Source organism: Anomaloglossus baeobatrachus, chromosome 3, assembly GCF_048569485.1.
Source record: "Anomaloglossus baeobatrachus isolate aAnoBae1 chromosome 3, aAnoBae1.hap1, whole genome shotgun sequence".
NCBI classification, from domain to species: domain Eukaryota; kingdom Metazoa; phylum Chordata; class Amphibia; order Anura; family Aromobatidae; genus Anomaloglossus; species Anomaloglossus baeobatrachus.
The window spans coordinates 309,831,911-309,850,369 of NC_134355.1; the positions used below are offsets into that span (position 1 = coordinate 309,831,911).

The 18,459-nt window shown below is 41.7% G+C and overlaps 1 protein-coding gene across 1 annotated transcript in view; it reads left to right on the forward strand.

Annotated features, from left to right (window-relative positions):
- The first annotated feature begins 464 nt into the window (after positions 1 to 464).
- The window catches only part of CEP85L (centrosomal protein 85L), a 312,459-nt gene continuing 294,464 nt past the window's right edge, over positions 465 to 18,459 (forward strand). The window contains exon 1 of the mRNA XM_075340018.1: positions 465 to 782. Coding sequence (XP_075196133.1) covers positions 770 to 782 — 13 coding nt within the window. The 5' untranslated portion in view covers positions 465 to 769. The remainder of the gene's footprint in view (positions 783 to 18,459) is intronic.

An 18,459-nucleotide genomic window follows, 5' to 3' on the forward strand; every position in this document is an offset into this window, starting at 1 on the left:
ATTTCAATGGCATTTTGGAAATGCTGTGTCCATGCTGCGGATTTTGATCCGGAAAAATCTGCAGCATGTCAATTATTGTTGCGGATTTTGGTGCGGATTTTGGGTATAGAATGGGGAAAAAAAAAAAATCTGCATCAAAATCCGCGGCAATTTCGCGGTAATCTGCGGCAAAAAAAAAGGTGCGGATTTGCCGCGAAAGTCGCGGATTTTCATGCAGAAAAATCCGCAGGTACATTCTACCGTGGACACAGCCTAACACTTACCATCTTCCACAACAGGAGCTCCCTGTGCATGCGACATCATTGAAAAATATGGGACCTGTCAATTTCTGATAAGAAATAGCCAGCGGGCATAATTTTATATATATATATATATATATATATATTGCAATAGTTTATGTATCAATTAGGCCACTTAAAGAGGCATATTTTTTTAACGTCTTGGCCTGCAGACTAACTAGGTTGTGCGCCCCTGCCTTTGACCCATACAAGCTTGGTCGCTGTGAGACAGTCCTGTACCTGATGAGGGCATTAGTTGACAGGAGACTATTAGGGATGTTGCGTGCTGGTAAACCCTGAGCCTCCCCTGCTGACTTTCAGTTGGAGTTTAGGACTCTTCTGTAACCAGGGAGCTATGAGCCTGCTACTATTTACAGTCATAGTGATTGCCTCTCAGGTTCTCTTTCCTCTACTATGAACCCTGCGCTGTCCTGCAAGACAGTTTGACAAAAGAAATCCTAAAGAAAGAAGGCGTCCAGAGAGTGTGAACCATGAAGAAGTCAAGTAAGGTTTTCCACATTTGTCCGCTGTGATTTGGTCTGTACATAAAGTATAGCAGGTGTCCTGGCTGGGGACTTGCTGTGTGAGCTGCTGCCTCCTGTAACCATATGCTGCACAGATATCCAGTATTATCCCATAGCAATGTATTCACACAGTGTGACAGATGGAAGGAGCTGATATGCAGTGCTGCACTTTTATAAGATTTTCCAGCTGGTAGATTAATGTTCATTTCAATGGTTTTAATCTGTTACTTTGTGGCGATTGTTATTTACATTGCAATGTGCAAACAATTACTTTTGAATTGATTAATTTATTTATTGTTGCTAATATAAATAATGTAACATTCCAAATACCCTGCTCTTTCAAGTCCTCCACTTGCTGTCGATGAATGGAAGCGTTCTTATATATAGGCAAAGGCAACATCCTGATTATGTTCAGTGAACGCAAGCCCTTGGTTGTGTATCAGGGAGCTCTGATGCCATGAAATATTCAACTGTGTGAGCCGCATACAATCTGGATGGGTTAATGAAGAGTGTCAATGGCAGCTAGCATAGGTCTTTAATTTATGAGGGATTTTTACTAAAAGTATACAGTATTAGAAAGTTGTATAGTTTTTCAATAGAAGATCCGAAGAGTGTATTAAACTTACAATCATTTTTTATACTAATAACTCCATCACAGATTTCATTGTTATTGGGGGGTTGGGGCAAGATGTATAGTATGCTGTGCTAGTCTTTCCATCAAAATCACAAACACCACAATGGAACAGACCAGAACCCAATATAGAACAACTAGCTGTACTACCCGGCTTCACCCGGGTTAATAACTGATGTTAACAAAATAGAATGTATTAACAAAAATATATTCTGCACACAAAAACCACAAAACAAATAGATATACATGGAATTATAATGTCTGTCTCCCCCTCTGTATATATCTCTCGTCTCTCTATCTATCTCTTTGTCTGTCTCTTTCCCTGTGTCTACAAGATAAGGCAGAAAAGGGGTTAATGCTGCGCATCAGCCAAATGAAGACGTATAATGTTGATGAAGATGAGTATTCTTTTATTTCATAGGTCTACGCGTTTCAAGGTGACAACCTCTTCCTCAGGACCAATGCATCAACAACAAGTACAACATACATGAAGATGACAGATATATATACACACAACTGATGGAAAGAAACGCCCACTGAAAGAAAAATCTACTATCTCACATAAAGAGAACCGTATAATTACAAAAACCTTTTTTAAAAAAGTCGACACTAATGGCTATATACACTATAATAGTAGCCACTATAATAAATGGCTTCTCAATATACCCAAAAACCAGTATAGGAGAATCAGAAAAAATTGTACCATGGATGAGGATTTTGAAATCCAGGCAAAAATTTTATTGGACCGTTTTACGGAGAAGGATTATCCTAAAAAACTTCTCAAGAATGCCTTTAAGGAGACCCGATTTTTGAAACAGGAACTCCTGATTTTACCCAATACAAGGGAACCTGCTTTAAATGATTTTACATCAAATTTTATCACTACTTTTAGTCAGGACAATGTGTCCATTAGGAGAATTTTAACCAAATATTGGAATATTCTCACAAATGATCCGGTCTTGAGAAACAATATCCCTGATCACCCTGGTATCACCTATAGAAGAGCGCCCACTATCCGAAATGTGGTGGCACCGAGTAGACTCAAAACTCCCACTACTAATAAAGCGGTTGACCTTCCCATGGGTGTTTTCAAATGTTTTTCAAATAAATGTTTATGCTGTGACACTATTAGGCACCGGAGAAGGAGATTTGGCCCCAACGGGGAGCCAGAACTTTTTTCTATAAAGGGACACATGACCTGTCAATCTGAGTTTGTGGTATATTTGATTGACTGTGTATGTGGGAAACAATATGTGGGGAGGACGATACAGGCACTACATAACCGTCTAAATTCACACAGACATAATGTCAAAAAAGGCTTCCTTCTTCATGGACTTTCCCGTCATTGTACATTGGAACATGATAAAAAGGTCGTTTTCACTATTACTCCCATTGAACAGATCTCTATTAACACTCCCAACAGGTTTGAAATGTTGAGTAAAAAAGAAACTTTTTGGATTTACAAGTTGAACACCCTTAGTCCCATGGGTCTTAATGAAGTGACGGATTTATTTTATTGAATTATATAATTGTTTTTATTTGATTGATTTTTTAATTTCTGTATTTATACCCATACTCATAGGTTTTTATTTAATGTATTTTATAAGCATTTTTATTTATTTTAATGAAAATGTTAGTGTGGTGTGATCCTTGATATATATGAGTGATCCTTTTATGTAGATACTTTGTATTTTTGGTTCCATTCCATTTTGGGATTGCCTTTTTGTCGATCAGTCATCTGCTCTTTCACATACATGATTGTCCTCCCTTGTAGTTTCTTCGAGTTGCTTTTTTGCATCTTGAAACATGATTGAAAGACTATTTAATTATGACCTTTTTTCTTCTCTTGGGCTACGTATGCATTTTTGAAGCATTGAATGATATGCCTGCACTGTTTTTTATCTCAGGATTTTTTGTTTTTCGGGTTTTCTGTCACTTGGTTTCTATATGATAGAATCCTGCACTTTAGTTACCGGTCAGGGCATGCGCACTAATCTTTTTCTCATGGTCTGAACTTATGTGACCTGATCTGATCAACGCTTTGGTATAGCGCTCGCTCCGGAGCTTTGAGTATAATACGGATTCAGTAGTATTTGTCTGTCTCTCTTCCTCCTCCGTGGATCTAATACTTTTTCAGTGTAAAAAATCTTTTTGTCACAGGAAGTTTTTAATAGTTAGTTCTTAATAGTGTAATTTTAATAATATATATTTATATATATTTTTTATAGTAAATTTTTAAAGAAATTAATGTTTTCTGGTCTTCACTTTTTATGATCCATCAGGACCTTTTATAATTTTTTTTTTTTTTATATAAATATATTTTATGATACACATATATATTTACATAATTCTATGATACATATTTTTTTCACGTGTCTTTACACATTTAATTCTAGGTGTATACACATGTATATATAAATGAACATATTATCACTATATATATATATATATATATATATATATATATATATATATATTTTTTTATAGATAAAAAAATAGTCATATATATATATATTTTTTCTTGTTAACACCCCTTCAGACACGCGAACATGCATTTTTCAGTATATGTTTTTTCCTGTGGCACTGGTGAACTCCTTGTCCGGTTCACCTCAAGTGTTTTAATCACTTTTTGGAGACCCTAATAAAGAGGTCTGTCCGATTCACATTTCTTCTTTTTGTTTCTGCTCCTTCTTGGTTCTTCTTTTCTTGTTCTTTTTGTGGAACTATTGGTGGTGATCACCACTAGAATGGTGACTTGGTTTTTAGTTATAGGGCTATCACCCATATAAGGGTTCTAGTCCTTTTATAAACACATACACATACACTTTTGTCTTTTGTTTCTTTCTTTATTATGTTTTTATTTTTCTTTATTAACGTTTATAGATTTATTTATTTTTTGCATAATAATATGTTATCCTTGAATATATGTGAATTTGATGTACTACTATGAATTTGCCATGTCATGCAGTTGGAGGATCTTCCCACTGATTTTTTTTTTTTTTCTTTCAGTGGGCGTTTCTTTCCATCAGTTGTGTGTATATATATCTGTCATCTTCATGTATGTTGTACTTGTTGTTGATGCATTGGTCCTGAGGAAGAGGTTGTCACCTTGAAACGCGTAGACCTATGAAATAAAAGAATACTCATCTTCATCAACATTATACGTCTTCATTTGGCTGATGCGCAGCATTAACCCCTTTTCTGCCTTATCTTGTATGCTCATCCACGTGGGGCTGCAGCAGACGCCATTATCTCATGCGCACTAGTGGTTGTGACTGTCACAACTGATCCAGGTGAGTGTATATTTTCCAGGTATACCCCACTGATCACTTTGGTGTTACACTATCAGCGCTCCTTATTTTCAGATCTTTCCCTGTGTCTGTCTGACTGTCTTTTTCTCTGTCTGTCTCAATCTCTTTCCCTTTCTGTCTATCTCTGTGACTTTCCCTGTCTGTCACTTTCCCTCTCTTTCCCTGTCTGTCTCTTTCCCTCTCTTTCCCTGTGTCTCTTTCCCTCTCTTTCCCTGTCTGTCTCTTTCCCTCTCTTTCCCTGTGTCTCTTTCCCTGTCTGTCTCTTTCCTTCTTTCCCTCTGTCTCTTTCCCTGTCTCTCTTTGTCTGTCTCTTTACCTGTCTTTGTCTGTCTCTTACCCTGTCTGTCTCTTTCCCTCTCTTTCCCTGTCTGTCTGTTTCCCTGTGTCTGTCTCTGTCTCTTTGTCTGTTTCTGTCTCTTTACCTGTCTGTGTCTGTCTCTTAACCTGTCTCTCTCTTTCCCTCTCTTTCCCTGTCAGTCTGTCTCTTTGTCTGTGTTTGTCTCTTACCCTGTCTATGTCTGTTTCTTAGCCTGTCTGTGTCTGCATCTTTCCCTGTCTGTCTATTTCCCTGGCTGCATTGTGACACGCCAACATTCCATATAAGGGCGTGGCTGCGCATTTTTATGAAGTTCTGGCTGCACTGTGGCTCCCAGCTCCATTCACTTTAATGGAGGCAGGTTTTTTGGTGAATAACTGTAAAGCGCGGGGGTTAACATTTCCCCTCAAAACATAGCCTATGACGCTCTCGGGGTCCAGAAGTGTGAGTGTGCAAGATTTTGTGGCTGTAGCTGCGACGGTGCAGATGCCAATCCCGGACATAAACACACACACACACACATACACACACACACACATACACACATTCAGCTTTATATATTAGATGGGGTCTGCTTACTATAATGTTTGTTATTTATAGAATATGCAAGTTATTTATTATTAGGGATGATCGAATACCTCAAATATTCGGCTTCGGGAATATTTTCCGAATAGGTCGCCGCTTTTCGACTATTCGCGAATATTCGATGCACAAAGTAAGTCTATGAGAAACCTGAATAACTATTCGGAATTCCCATAGACTTACATTGCGCATCAAATATTCGAATAGCGGCGACCTATTCGGAAAATATTTGCGAAGCCGAATATTTGAGGTATTCGATCATCCCTATTTATTATGCTTTGCTTATATAGCACCATGATAAATACAGCAGTTTACAGACATTATCATCACTGTCTGCATTGGGACTCACAATTTAAACTCATTAGTCTTTGGAGTATGGGAGGAAACCCAAGGAGAACATACACACTCCTTGCACATATTGTCTTTAGTAGGATTTGAACCCCAGCACTACAAAGTAACAGAGCTCACCACTGAGCCACCATGCTGCTCAGAGATACTTCCTTTACATTTAGGGACACATTAATTTATTGCTCATCCTGTGTAACATCATCATCCTTATCGTTGTACTAACAGAGGGACTTTGTAAACAGGACTCAAATAACAGAGCCCATGTGATGCTCCAACCCAGGGGTACGTAACATTTTTTGGCCCGATGACCACATTGTCATACTGAACTAATCCCCGTAGTTACATGAATACATCACCAGAACTGATTTGGAGAGTTTCTGTTGCAAAAAATGGTCAATGTCAAAACACGCTGACTTATACAATTTTTATAACCATGTGTAACACCCACGGGGAAAGGGGTTAACTTTACTCGTTGCCAGGCCTGGTGATGTCGGGTCTGGGGATGTCATAGGTGGCCCTACTCGGCTTCGTGGCCCCGAGGTGTACAATAAAGAAGGGGGATTAATGATAATGGTGGAGGTTGGTTTTGTGATGCCACCTGCGAAATGTGGCCAGGGATTAGCCGCCGCTGCTGTCGCTGTCCACCGAGGTGGATGGTCGTAGCAGCTAAGATGTTTCTGTCCCCACAGGTGGAGCGGGCGCTGGGGGGGATGATGAGGGTTGTAGTGATGGCAGGTGGCGAAGCGCGGGGTGCCGGCATCGGCAAGGACAGACGGACACTGTCTCTGTGGGTTCAAGGTTTCTTTACTCACAGTCCTGGTTTACCCGGGAGATGCCGGTCACCGCCGATCCCAAGCAATTCGAGGTCACCGCCGGTGTTCCCATTGTGAGTCCTTTCTGGTCGGGGTCTCTCCAATCCCGGTGTATGCGGAATATGGAATGGGCTGCGGGTGTTTACTGCACTCTCCTCAGACCCTGGAATCCCGTGTAGCTGTAGAGAACTTAGACTGAGCTACCTGCTCCAAGCTGCGGGTCCTATGGCGTTCCCAGAAGTGTGAAGGTAGAGAGTATGTGCCTGGACCGAAGACCTGACTGTGCTCCTCACCCCAAGCTGTGCCCAGGGCTAACTCACTAGGTGGGAAAATGCTCCTTCCCTTTTCCCCAAGTGGTGCCCACACCCCAGGTGGTTGTCCTAGTGACCGGGAAAGTCCCATGCTTCGTGATGGCCACCCCCTATCTACCCCAGGCCATCACCCCTGTGGGAACGGACCCAACTGTTTGTGGTTTGTGAATGTGAGAAACACCAGCCATTAACCTCTCCTTACCCGGGATGAGTACTACATCTTAAGGGAGAGGCAGTACCCTGTGGCCACTGAAGCCTCAGGGGCGCCACGCATGTAGCATGTCATCTGACCAGTTATGGATTGTTACATGTGTAAAAGATTAAAACCATCATCAGTACATAAATACAGTCTCAGAACCACTGTTAGAACATCAAAACCACCATCATTACATGAATGCAGCACCAGAACCCTCAGTAAGAAATATAGCACCAAACCTACCATCAGTACATGAATACACCAACAAGTTTACCACAGAGATCAATTGTATTGCAAAGTCATGTATTTGTATAACATGAACCTACAACTCCCAGGATGTCCTTAAAGTGAACCTGTCAGGTGCAATACGCATCCAGAACCATGGGTAGTGCTGGGTGCATATTGCTAATCCCTGTCTAACAATTTCTGTATTTAGTAGCCCCTGTGAGCGTGCTAATGTGCTAAGAGTGCGGAATGAGTGCAGGAACTAACGCCCTTGCAACTAGTCCCTGCGCTCATTAGCATATCATAAAGGATCTTTCAAAATACTTTTTCAAAACATCTCTTTATCTGTGCTACTAGATGCTGGGACTGTTAGGCAGGGATTAGCAATATTCACCCAGAACTGCTCGTGGTTAACACTAAATACTGAGAGTTAGGGGTACTTCTCACATAGCGAGCTCGCTAGCGAGATCGCTGCTGAGTCATAGGTTTTGTGATGTACCAGTGACCTCATCAGTGATCTCGCTATGTGTGACACTAAGCAGCGACCTGGCCTCTGCTGTGAAATCGCTGATCGTTACACACTGTTCAGGTTCATTTTTTGCTCGTTGGTCTTCAGCTGTGCAGCACGCATCACTGTGTTTGACTGCAGGAGACCAACGAGCACTGACTCTGTGTAAGTAGCATACGCTGGTAACCAGGGTAAATATCGGGTAACTAAGCAAAGCGCTTTGCTTAGTAACCCAATGTGTACTCTAGCTACATATACAGGGAGACAGCGCTGGCAGCCTGTAAGCGGTGTACGCTGGTAACCAGGGTAAATGTCGGGTAACCAAGCAAAGCGCTTTGCTTAGTTACCCGATATTTACCCTGGTTACCAAGCGCAGCATCGTTACACGAGTCACTGGTGGCTGGTCATTGGGAATGTCTGACTGTTTGACAGCTCACTAGCAACCCTGTAGCAACGTACCGGTGATCCTGACCAGGTCGTATCGTGGTCGGAATCGCTGGTACGTCATTTAGTGAGACGGTACCCTTAGTGTTACTAGCCATCATCAGACTGTGAACCATACAGGAACTACAGTACTGCTAAGATGCAGGCAGTATCTTAAATAATCATTTACACTTAGGGGAGCTAATGAGCGCGCCTCTGGTCTGACCCTGTCCCCCGGCGGTCAGGTGTTTTGCGTCTATAAAACGCAAATACAATTGAATGACGGAAGATCGCCATTGGCCGCACAAAATCCTATGGCTGGTCGCAGGCAACAGGCCTGCTCTAATATCTATAAATATCACATGGGGCTGCATGGTACGGGCAGAGGACTGTTTCTTTACATATGTTTGTCCTTACTGCATGTTCTGCGGGTGAAGTTTCTCTATCTTCCCCTTGCAGATGCTTGGTTTATCAGTTGTATTTGAGTTGGAAAGGTCTCCTTCTTGCCTTGGATCCAGGAGTAGCTAGGTTTAGAGTAAGGAATGTTTTAGAGTCAGTAGAACACAGTGATGAATGAAGTCAGTGTCTCGGCCTGGCATTTGATCAGAGTAACACATTTTAAATTCAGGTGGTGTATGTGCATTTCAAAATCAGGAAACTTTAAAAGGGTTATCCACTGCATTTTCTTTTATTTAAAATAGGCCAAGGGGATAATAAAACCACACACCCAAAAAATAATAACATACCCCCTGTGCACTGCTACTCATGTCGCTTCTCAGTCTCTTGGCTTCCTGTATCTATCTGCGAGGCAAGTCACATAACTGCTCCAGGCAATCAGTGGCCACTGATTGGCTGCAGCGGTCATTAATGTCCATGTCCAGAAGAGGAAACAAAAATGACAGGGGATACAGGCAGGGGTTTGGTTAAACAGTGGGGGTCCCTGATTTTTTAATACCCTCATGGCCCCATTTTGATATAAATAATGTGAAAATCTTCTGACAGTTTGTGCAAAAATTCTTTGGTTATGGAAACAGATTATTGCAGCAGCTTTCTGGGTGGCTGGTGTCAAACGATCTTGGAGTTGAAGATGCTGATTCCTAGGCTGACGACGTCTGTGGTTGTGAGGCCGGTTGGATGGACTAGAAAAATCCTCTGAAACGCCTTTGGAGATGGCTTATGGTAGAGAAACGAACATTCAATTCACAGTAAACAGCTCAGTTGGACATTCCTGCTGTCCCCATGCCAATTGCACACGCCCTCAAAATTGTGTGATAAAACCGCACCTTTTACAGTAGCTTTTCATTGCGACCAGCCTAAGGCGCACCTGTGCAGTAACCATGCTGTCTAATCATCATCTTGATATGCCACACCTGTGAGGTGGATGGATTATCTTGGCAAAGGAGAAGTGCTCAGTAACACAGATTTAGACCAGTTTGTGAACAATATTCGAGAGAAAAAGGCGTTTTGTGTACATAGAACAATTCTTAGATCTTTGAGTTCATCTCATGAAAAATGGGAGCAAAAGCAAAAGTGTTGCGTTTATATTTTGTTCAGCGTATATATGTGTATGTGTGTAAAGTGCTTTAAGACTGATAGATTTATATAAAGTAGTTAAAGTGTTAACTAAACACATCCAGGTCCCCATTCAAAGTTTTTACACCAGAAGAGTGGTATAAAAAGCTTTGAAAGTAGCAGTTTTTGCACAACGCAGAGTTGCAAAAAAATGTTCTGACTTTTGTAGTTTTAATGCACAGTTAAGCCAAAACACGCAGAGCTGTGCCAGAGGTATGACGCCAGAGCTTGCCTAGTTCACGACAAGCTGTGGCATTCCTCACAACAGAAATCTTACTCTAGTCCCTAACTGGAGTAGGTTTTGTGGTGAAACGTGGGCCACTTTTCAGATGCTCCTGGTTCATGAAAAGGCATGCATCACTTAAGAAGTAAAGAATGCCTGACTTGACCACATTTCTTCATGAAGATCAGTGAGAAAATCGCCAGTATTGATGAACCTGGGCCTTATGTTGCTAATCAATCAAAAACTGAATATGCCTTTGTCTCACAAATCAAAGATTTAATTCAAAAGGGTATTTTTTTTCACCAGAAACATCCCCAAAAATAAGACATAGCACTTATTGGGAAATTGCTAAACTCTTTCTTACAGCTTATATCGGGGCTCAGTGGTGATGTCAATGTAGTCAGAATGAGACCACTGAGTTCAGATCATGGACTGTAGGTGGGATATCACAACTGCAGCCCCGCTAACAAATAGTGGGGAGAAGCATAGAGGCATGGCTGGAGTCCTCGGTTTTAGGAATTATGTGCTGTTTGATTTATTTTAAAATCAGCCAATAAGCCATTTTTCTATAAAACTGCACTGTCACGGGTATGTCACAGGTGACAGAGAGGCATGTGGTTTCTGGCTATAGAAGGTCATAGCGTTTGGCCGAACAGAATGCTTCCTGATTTTCCATTGTTCCTGCTGTCAGTATTCATTGGTATAGGTAGCTGTCCTGTTGGATTCATCTCTCCCCGTTTTGGACCCAGCAGAAGCATGCCTTCCACCCAGCTGCTGATCTTCAGCATTCTCTTGGTGGTTAAATACCCCTTCCTTCCTTGGACTGGTTCTGATGACATTACTCAGTTAAGTCAAGCCTTGGTTGCAAGCAGGTGGCTTGTACTCCTCTGTGGTATTGTTGCTGAAAATTGTACTGAACTTCTACCTGTGTCATCTGTGGATAAGTAGTAGTTCATGCATTTTCTCCCTGTATGTTCTCATTGTGTCTTCTATAGTGGTTAGTGGGGTTGACGAAGAGCTCATCCCATTCATTCCCTATTTAGGGCACAGCATTAGGAATGCCTGGGGTCAGGTATCCGGCTCGGTGCATAGATGTGGAACCTATCTAGGGTGCTGAGGGACCCCAGGGACTGGTCAGGGGTCACCATCTTCCCTTTCCCCACACACATGGTTTCCCATGCCTTTCACCGTTCGCTTGGTACTTCCCCATACCTAGCATGACATGGACACCCCATTAAGGCACATAATTAATGCAATTTTTTTTAATTCATCTTATTGCAAAATCATTTTTTTTTATGATCACACTTTTTTGGGGGGCTACTCGTGCATGTGTGTATGGGACATTGGTGGAATGTGGCACACTACAGTTCCCAAAAAGCAACTTAATTGCCCATAATTAAACAACGCACACATTTTCTGCCTGTGAAGCATAAGCGAAACAGTGTACACTACTGCTGCTAGCTTATCTTCCTGCCTAATTGAATCATTGATGATGTGACTTAGGGTACCTTCACACTTAGCGATGCAGCAGCGATCCGACCAGCGATCTGACCTGGTCAGGATCGCTGCTGCATCGCTACATGGTCGCTGGTGAGCTGTCAAACAGGCAGATCTCACCAGCGACCAGTGAACAGCCCCCAGCCAGCAGCGACGTGCAAGCGACGCTGCGCTTGCACGGAGCCGCCGTCTGGAAGCTGCGGAGACTGGTAACTAAGGTAAACATCGGGTATGGTTACCCGATGTTTACATTAGTTACCAGTGTGAGCAGGGAGCAGGGAGCCGCGCACACTGAGCGCTGGCTCCTTGCTCTCCTAGCTACAGTACACATCGGGTTAATTAACCCGATGTGTAATGCAGCTACATGTGCAGAGAGCAGGGAGCCGCGCACACTGCTTAGCGCTGGCTCCTTGCTCTCCTAGCTGCTGTACACATCGGGTTAATTAACCCGATGTGTACAGCAGCTACATGTGCAGAGAGCCGGAGCCGGCAGCACAGGCAGCGTGAGAGCTGCAGAGGCTGGTAACTAAGGTAAATATCGGGTAACCACCTTGGTTACCCGATGTTTATCTTGGATACAGCTTACCTCAGCTGTCAGACGCCGGCTCCTGCTCCCTGCTCGCTTCATTTGTCGCTCTCTTGCTGTCACACACAGCGATCTGTGTGTCACAGCAGGAGAGCGGCTTTGAAGAAAACGAACCAGGGCTGTGTGTAACGAGCAGCGATCTCGCAGCAGGGGCCAGATCGCTGCTCAGTGTCACACACAGCGAGATCGCTAATGAGGTCACTGCTGCGTCACAAAAAGCGTGACTCAGCAGCGATCTCGGCAGCGAGCTCGCTGTGTGTGAAGCACCCCATACCCTTGGGTAGTGGATGCATAAACAAGACCCACATGATAATTGTGTAGCAAGACTATGGTCATGTGAATCATACCAGAAAAGGAACCACTTTTGGAGCTTTGAGTAAACTAAAATTAATCTTCTCTTGTTTTCAGAAGTTGTAGCATGAGAAAAAAATTACAGACAGGTCTTGGAAAACCCCTCTAAGGATCCCATAAGTAAAGAATGCCACTGCTTTCCAGTGCTTGCCATGACCTTCTTATCTAAAGCTAGTAATTCGAATTTAATAACTTTTGGTAGAACACTTGCCAAGTGGGATTATGAGTACTAAAGGTTGCAGTAGGATGAAAAATAGTTTGGCCAATCATTAGACCGACAGATATCTCTCCTGACTTCTCCATACACAGGAGCAGTCACTAGGTCAGTTGCTCTTTGAGAATCACTGCCAGACTACTCTGGTGATGGCATAACCACAGTTCTACTTGAAAAATGTGCAATAATTAAAGGGAATCTGTCAGCAGGTTTTTGCTACCTCATCTGAAAGCAGCATGATGTAGGCAAAAAGGCCCTGAATTCAATGACGTATCACTTAGATTAGTGGCTGCAGTCATGAAAGATTTTAGATTTTTCATGTAGCAGAGCTGAGAGCTGCCCACACCAGGCTTTCAGTGTACATTTCCATAGACAGAAGCTGCTAATCACAGAGTGGGCAGAGTCGGACTACAACTCATGCTGCTGAGACCCACTAATGATAAAGATAGCATGCTTAAGCTAACATTGCAGGTTAACAAAAAAAAGACTGTGAGATGACAGAAGCAGAGCTGAAGTCTGTTTTAACACTTGTAGCATCCTGTCTTCAGGTTACATTGCAGAGATCTGCTGACAGAGTTCCTTTAACAAATATTTGATGTGTTTTCCTGACATTATGCATTGCCATCTTATTCTGACAGTTATTATTATTATTTATTATTATAGCGCCATTTATTCCATGGCGCTTTTCAAGTGAAAGAGGGTATATATACAACAATCATTAACAGTACAAAACAGACTGGCATAGGAGGAGAGAGGACCCTGCCCGCGAGGGCTCACAGTCTACAGGGAATGGGTGATGGTACAATAGGTGAGGAACAGTTGGCTACTTTGTGTGTCTTTAACTATGAGGTGGGTTCAGAATAAATCAAATTATTTTGCAATATTTGAAGCAAAAACTACGTTTTCCTGCAAATTTGCCAATCTTTGCGTCTGAGCATTTGATTTATGTTAGGAGTGGAAGTCACTTTTCAGACTTCCTGAGTACAGCAATGTCTATGAATGCTTTACATCTGAGAATCCCAAGATGACTGCAGTTCCAAAATATGGTAGCACTGGATACTAAAGTTTTCTTTATTTTACGGTTAATTTGCTTCTTTTCTTAACGTTTTTGCAGTCTAGCTGTTTTGACACTTTGTGTAATTATAATGGCCCTAAAATGTATTCTTAAGACTGTTGTATTTTTTAGAAGCATTTTCATTTCCTTTCCTTTTTTTTTTTTTGCTTTCTTTTTCCTTTTTGGTGTCAGAGCTTTTTCTTGAATTTTACTTATAGTAAAGAGCTGTAAGGGTTTCTAAACTATTTTTTTCCTTCACAGCACTAAGATCAAATGCATAATATTATATATTTTTTATTTTTTTACTGTTACAGTAAACCCCCATACTTATGTCTGCCGGTCCTAGCTCTGATGGGCCCGTCGAATCCAACAGTGCTTTACATTCATTTCTAAGGCCACCATATACAAGTGCATCTCAATAAATTAGAATATCATCAAAAACTTAATTTATTTCAGTAATTCAATACAAAAAGTGAAACGCATATATTATATAGAGTCATTACACATTAAGTGATCTATTTCTAGTGTTTATTTCTGTTAATAAATATGATTATGGCTTACAGCCAATGAAAACCCAAAAGTCATTATCTCAGAAAATAAGGATAATTACCACAAAACACCTGCAAAGGCTTCCTAAGCATATAGAATGGTCCTTTATTCTGGTTCAGTAGACTACAAAAGCATGGGGAAGACTGTTGACTTGACAGATGTCCAGAAGGCAGTCATTGACACACACCACAAGGAGGGTAAGCCACAAAAGGTCATTGCTAGAGAAGCTGGCTGTTCACAGAGTGCTTTATCCAAGCATATTAATGGAAAGTTGAGTGGAAGGAAAACATTTGGTAGAAAAAGGTGCACAAACAACCGGGATAACTGTAGCCTTGATAGGATTGTTAAGAAAAGGCCATTCAAAAATTTGGGGGAGATTCACAAGAAGTGGACTACTGCTGGAGTCAGTGCTTCAAGAGCCACCACACACAGACATATCCAGGACATGGGCTACAACTGTCGCATTCCTTCTGTCAAGCCACTCATGTCATGACCAATAGACAACGCCAGAAGTATGTTATCTGGGCCAAGGAAAAAAAGAACAGGACTATTGCTCAGTGGTCCAAGGTGTTGCTTTCAGATGAAAGTAAATTTTGCATTTCATTTGGAAATCAAGGTCCCAGAGTCTGGAGGAAGAGTGGAGAGGCCACAATCCAAGCTGCTTGAGGTCTAGTGTGAAGTTTGCACAATCAGTGATGGTTTGGGGAGCCATGTCATCTGCTTGTGTAGGTCCACTGTGTTTTATCAAGACCAAAGTCAGCGCAACCATCAACCAGGAAATTAAGAGCATTTCATGCTTTCCTCTGCTGACAAGTTTTTTGGAGATTGAAATTTAATTTTCCAGCAGAACTTGGCACCTGACCACACTGCCAAAAGTGCCAATACCTGTTTTTTTTTTTTTTAAACATATTTTATTTGATGTCAGCAAGCACATATCATCAACAAGAGAACATGTTGTTACATTCCATAAAATGTCTCTGGATCGTATAATGCTTCTGTTACATCATTTTCTTTTTCATTGCCTCAACAATTTCATCTCCATAGAATTATCTTAACAATAATTTACTTTAACTTAACAAACTAACCTATTTGTTCCCTTCAGTTGGTCCTTTGGATGCTCCCCATCTTCAGTGACCCTAGTGTCCCTGCAGTGTCTTGCAAACAATACCAAGACGCGTGTTCAAATGCTTTAATTAACTGGGTGATTTCCGTCTGTGTGAAGCTTTGCTCAATAAATGTTCTCCACTTTTTGAAGAATCTTTTAGTGGACCTCTCCTTATGTTTCTCCGAATCCAGTTTGTCGTACATCATTATTGTTTTTAGGGTATCAACTATTTCTGTATTTCTCGGAGTCTGTCTTATCAGCCAATTCCTAAGTAGGCATTTCTTGACTACAAACAATACTACGTGTATTACACCTGGAATGTGAGCACTTGCTCTATCAGTTTCTGTAGGGGCTTCTATACAGTGAAACAAACAGGCCTGAGGGGTGACGGGTATAACTACTTTCCAAATCCTCAATATGTACGCCACCGCTTCCTCCCATACCCCCCTCACCTTTGGGCATTCCCATATGCAGTGAAACAGTTTTGCTTTATGGAATCCACATTTAGGGCAATGGTCCAAGAAATGCACAGGTGAGCTGCTATGTGGTATATTAAAGGCGTATGTTGCGTTGTGTACGAGATTAAATTGCATCTCCCTCCACTGTTTGTTTATCATTACTTTCTTAACAGATTCCAACCCCCTTAGAATTTTATCATAGATGTCCGGCTCACCCAGAGCCGTCTCCCAGGTTTTAAATATTTGCTCTTTCCAGGGGCCCTGATCTCTCAATCGTTGGTATATGATCGAAAGGGATTCATGTCCCGCTCCCTGACCAATCAATACATCAAAACTCCCCTTCTTCTCAGCCTTCCCGACCTCTTTTACCACTGATGTGTAATGTGTTGTTATTTGTAAATATTGTAGGTAATGGTGATTTTCCATGTTAAATTTTTCCGATACCTCCGCCCAGCTCAGAACTCTCCCCTCCTCTGTTTTCAGTAAATCACCCAATCTCCGTATCCCCCTCTGCTTCCATCCTTGAAATTATTTGTTTTGAGACCCTTGAATAAAATTTGGATCCTCCCACAACGGGGTAAATTTTGAAAGACAATAAGGGAGTCTATACAGTTTTCTCAGTGCTCTCCAGGCCCCCACCGTGTCCTTTATTAAACAGCTCTGTTTCACGTACGTTGGTATTTTATCTAGCTTCATATGTAATACCGCTACCAAGTTAAAAGGGCTTGTTAGCTCCCTCTCCAGCTGAACGTTAGAAAAGAAGGTTGTCCCATTGATCCAGTCTTTTATATGTCTGGCAAGCGCCGCTAAGTTGTACAATCTAATCATGGGCATTTGTACCCCTTCGTCTTTTTTCTGTACACACAGCTTTGAGTAGGATACTCTTGGTCTCTTTCCCTGCCATAAAAATTTTACAAACGCTTTTTGCAAATTGTTGATATCGATGTGTTTCAGCAGTAAGGGAATAGTTTGTAGAGGATAGAGCAAGCGGGAGAAGCTGATCATCTTTATCAGATGTGCTCTGCCAAACAGGGAAAGATTTTTCCACCTGTCTAGCTCTTTAGTTATTTTTTCAATTAGGTGTGGATAGTTAAGTCTATATAATGACATTGAGTCTCTGCCTATTTTAATTCCTAAATAAATGATGTAGTGGGGGGCTATGGCTACTTCTATTCCCTCACCTTGCCTATTTCCCAGGGGTGTCAAATATAGAATCTGACTTTTACTGATATTTATCCTGTAGCCTGAAAAGGAACCAAAGTACGCCAGTTTGTCTATTACCTTCTTCAGATGGTTGTCTGGGTCTGACATAAATAAAAGCATATCGTCTGCAAAGCAGGTTAGTTTTATCTCACTATTCCCCACCTTGATTCCTGAGAAATCTTCTGATTTTATTAAGTATTGGGCTAGTGGTTCAAGGGCCAAGTCAAACAGAAGAGGGGATAGGGGGCACGCCTGCCTAGTCCCCTTCTGTAGCTGAAAAGATTTTGACAGAAAGCCCATTGTGGAAATTCTAGCTTCAGGCGTAGCATAAAGTGCCTCCATTTAGTTCCGAAAAGTACCCATTATGCCAAATTTATCTAATACTAGCCCTAACCAATGCCAATTTACATTGTCAAAGGCCTTTTCCGCGTCTAAGGCCAATAACGCAGGGTTCCCCTTTATCAGGCCCGGTCTTTTTGTTCCATCTAGTACCGCCAATACTGTGCGAATGTTGAATACTGCTGACCTATTTCTAACGAACCCCACTTGATGTGGTCCTACTATCGATGGGAGGATCAATGCTAGCCGGTCTGCCAGAATTTTAGAGATTATTTTAATGTCTTGATTTATCAGCGATATGGGCCTGTATGATGAAGGGTCCGAGGGGTCTTTTCCTTGTTTGTGTATTACCTTTATATACGCCATATGGCCAGACTGTAGTAGAATTTTATTTTGGAGAGTGTAGTTGAAAACTTTTACCAAAGTGGGCATAACATCTTCCTGTAGTATTTTATAAAATTCCCCCGTCATTCCATCGGGGCCTGGGGCCTTGTTATTTTTAAGGTTTTTCACAACTGTTCTCACTTCCTCCTCGTTTATTGAGGCATTTAACATTTCCCTGTCCGATTCCGTAATTGTGGGTAATGACAGATTGTTTAGGAAGATGCCTCCTTCTGTGTCATTTGCTGGCCCTTGTTCATACAATTTTTTGTAGAATTCTCCAAATATGTCATTGACTTTCTTTGGGTCATTGTGACTAGCCCCAGATGGGTCCCTCAAATGAGTTATGGATGTTAAAGGAGTTATTCCCTTTGCCATTCGTGCCAGAAGTGAACCTGCCTTGTTCCCGAATCTAAAATATTGTGATGCAATTCTCTGGCCCCTCATCCTCTCTGCCCTGTC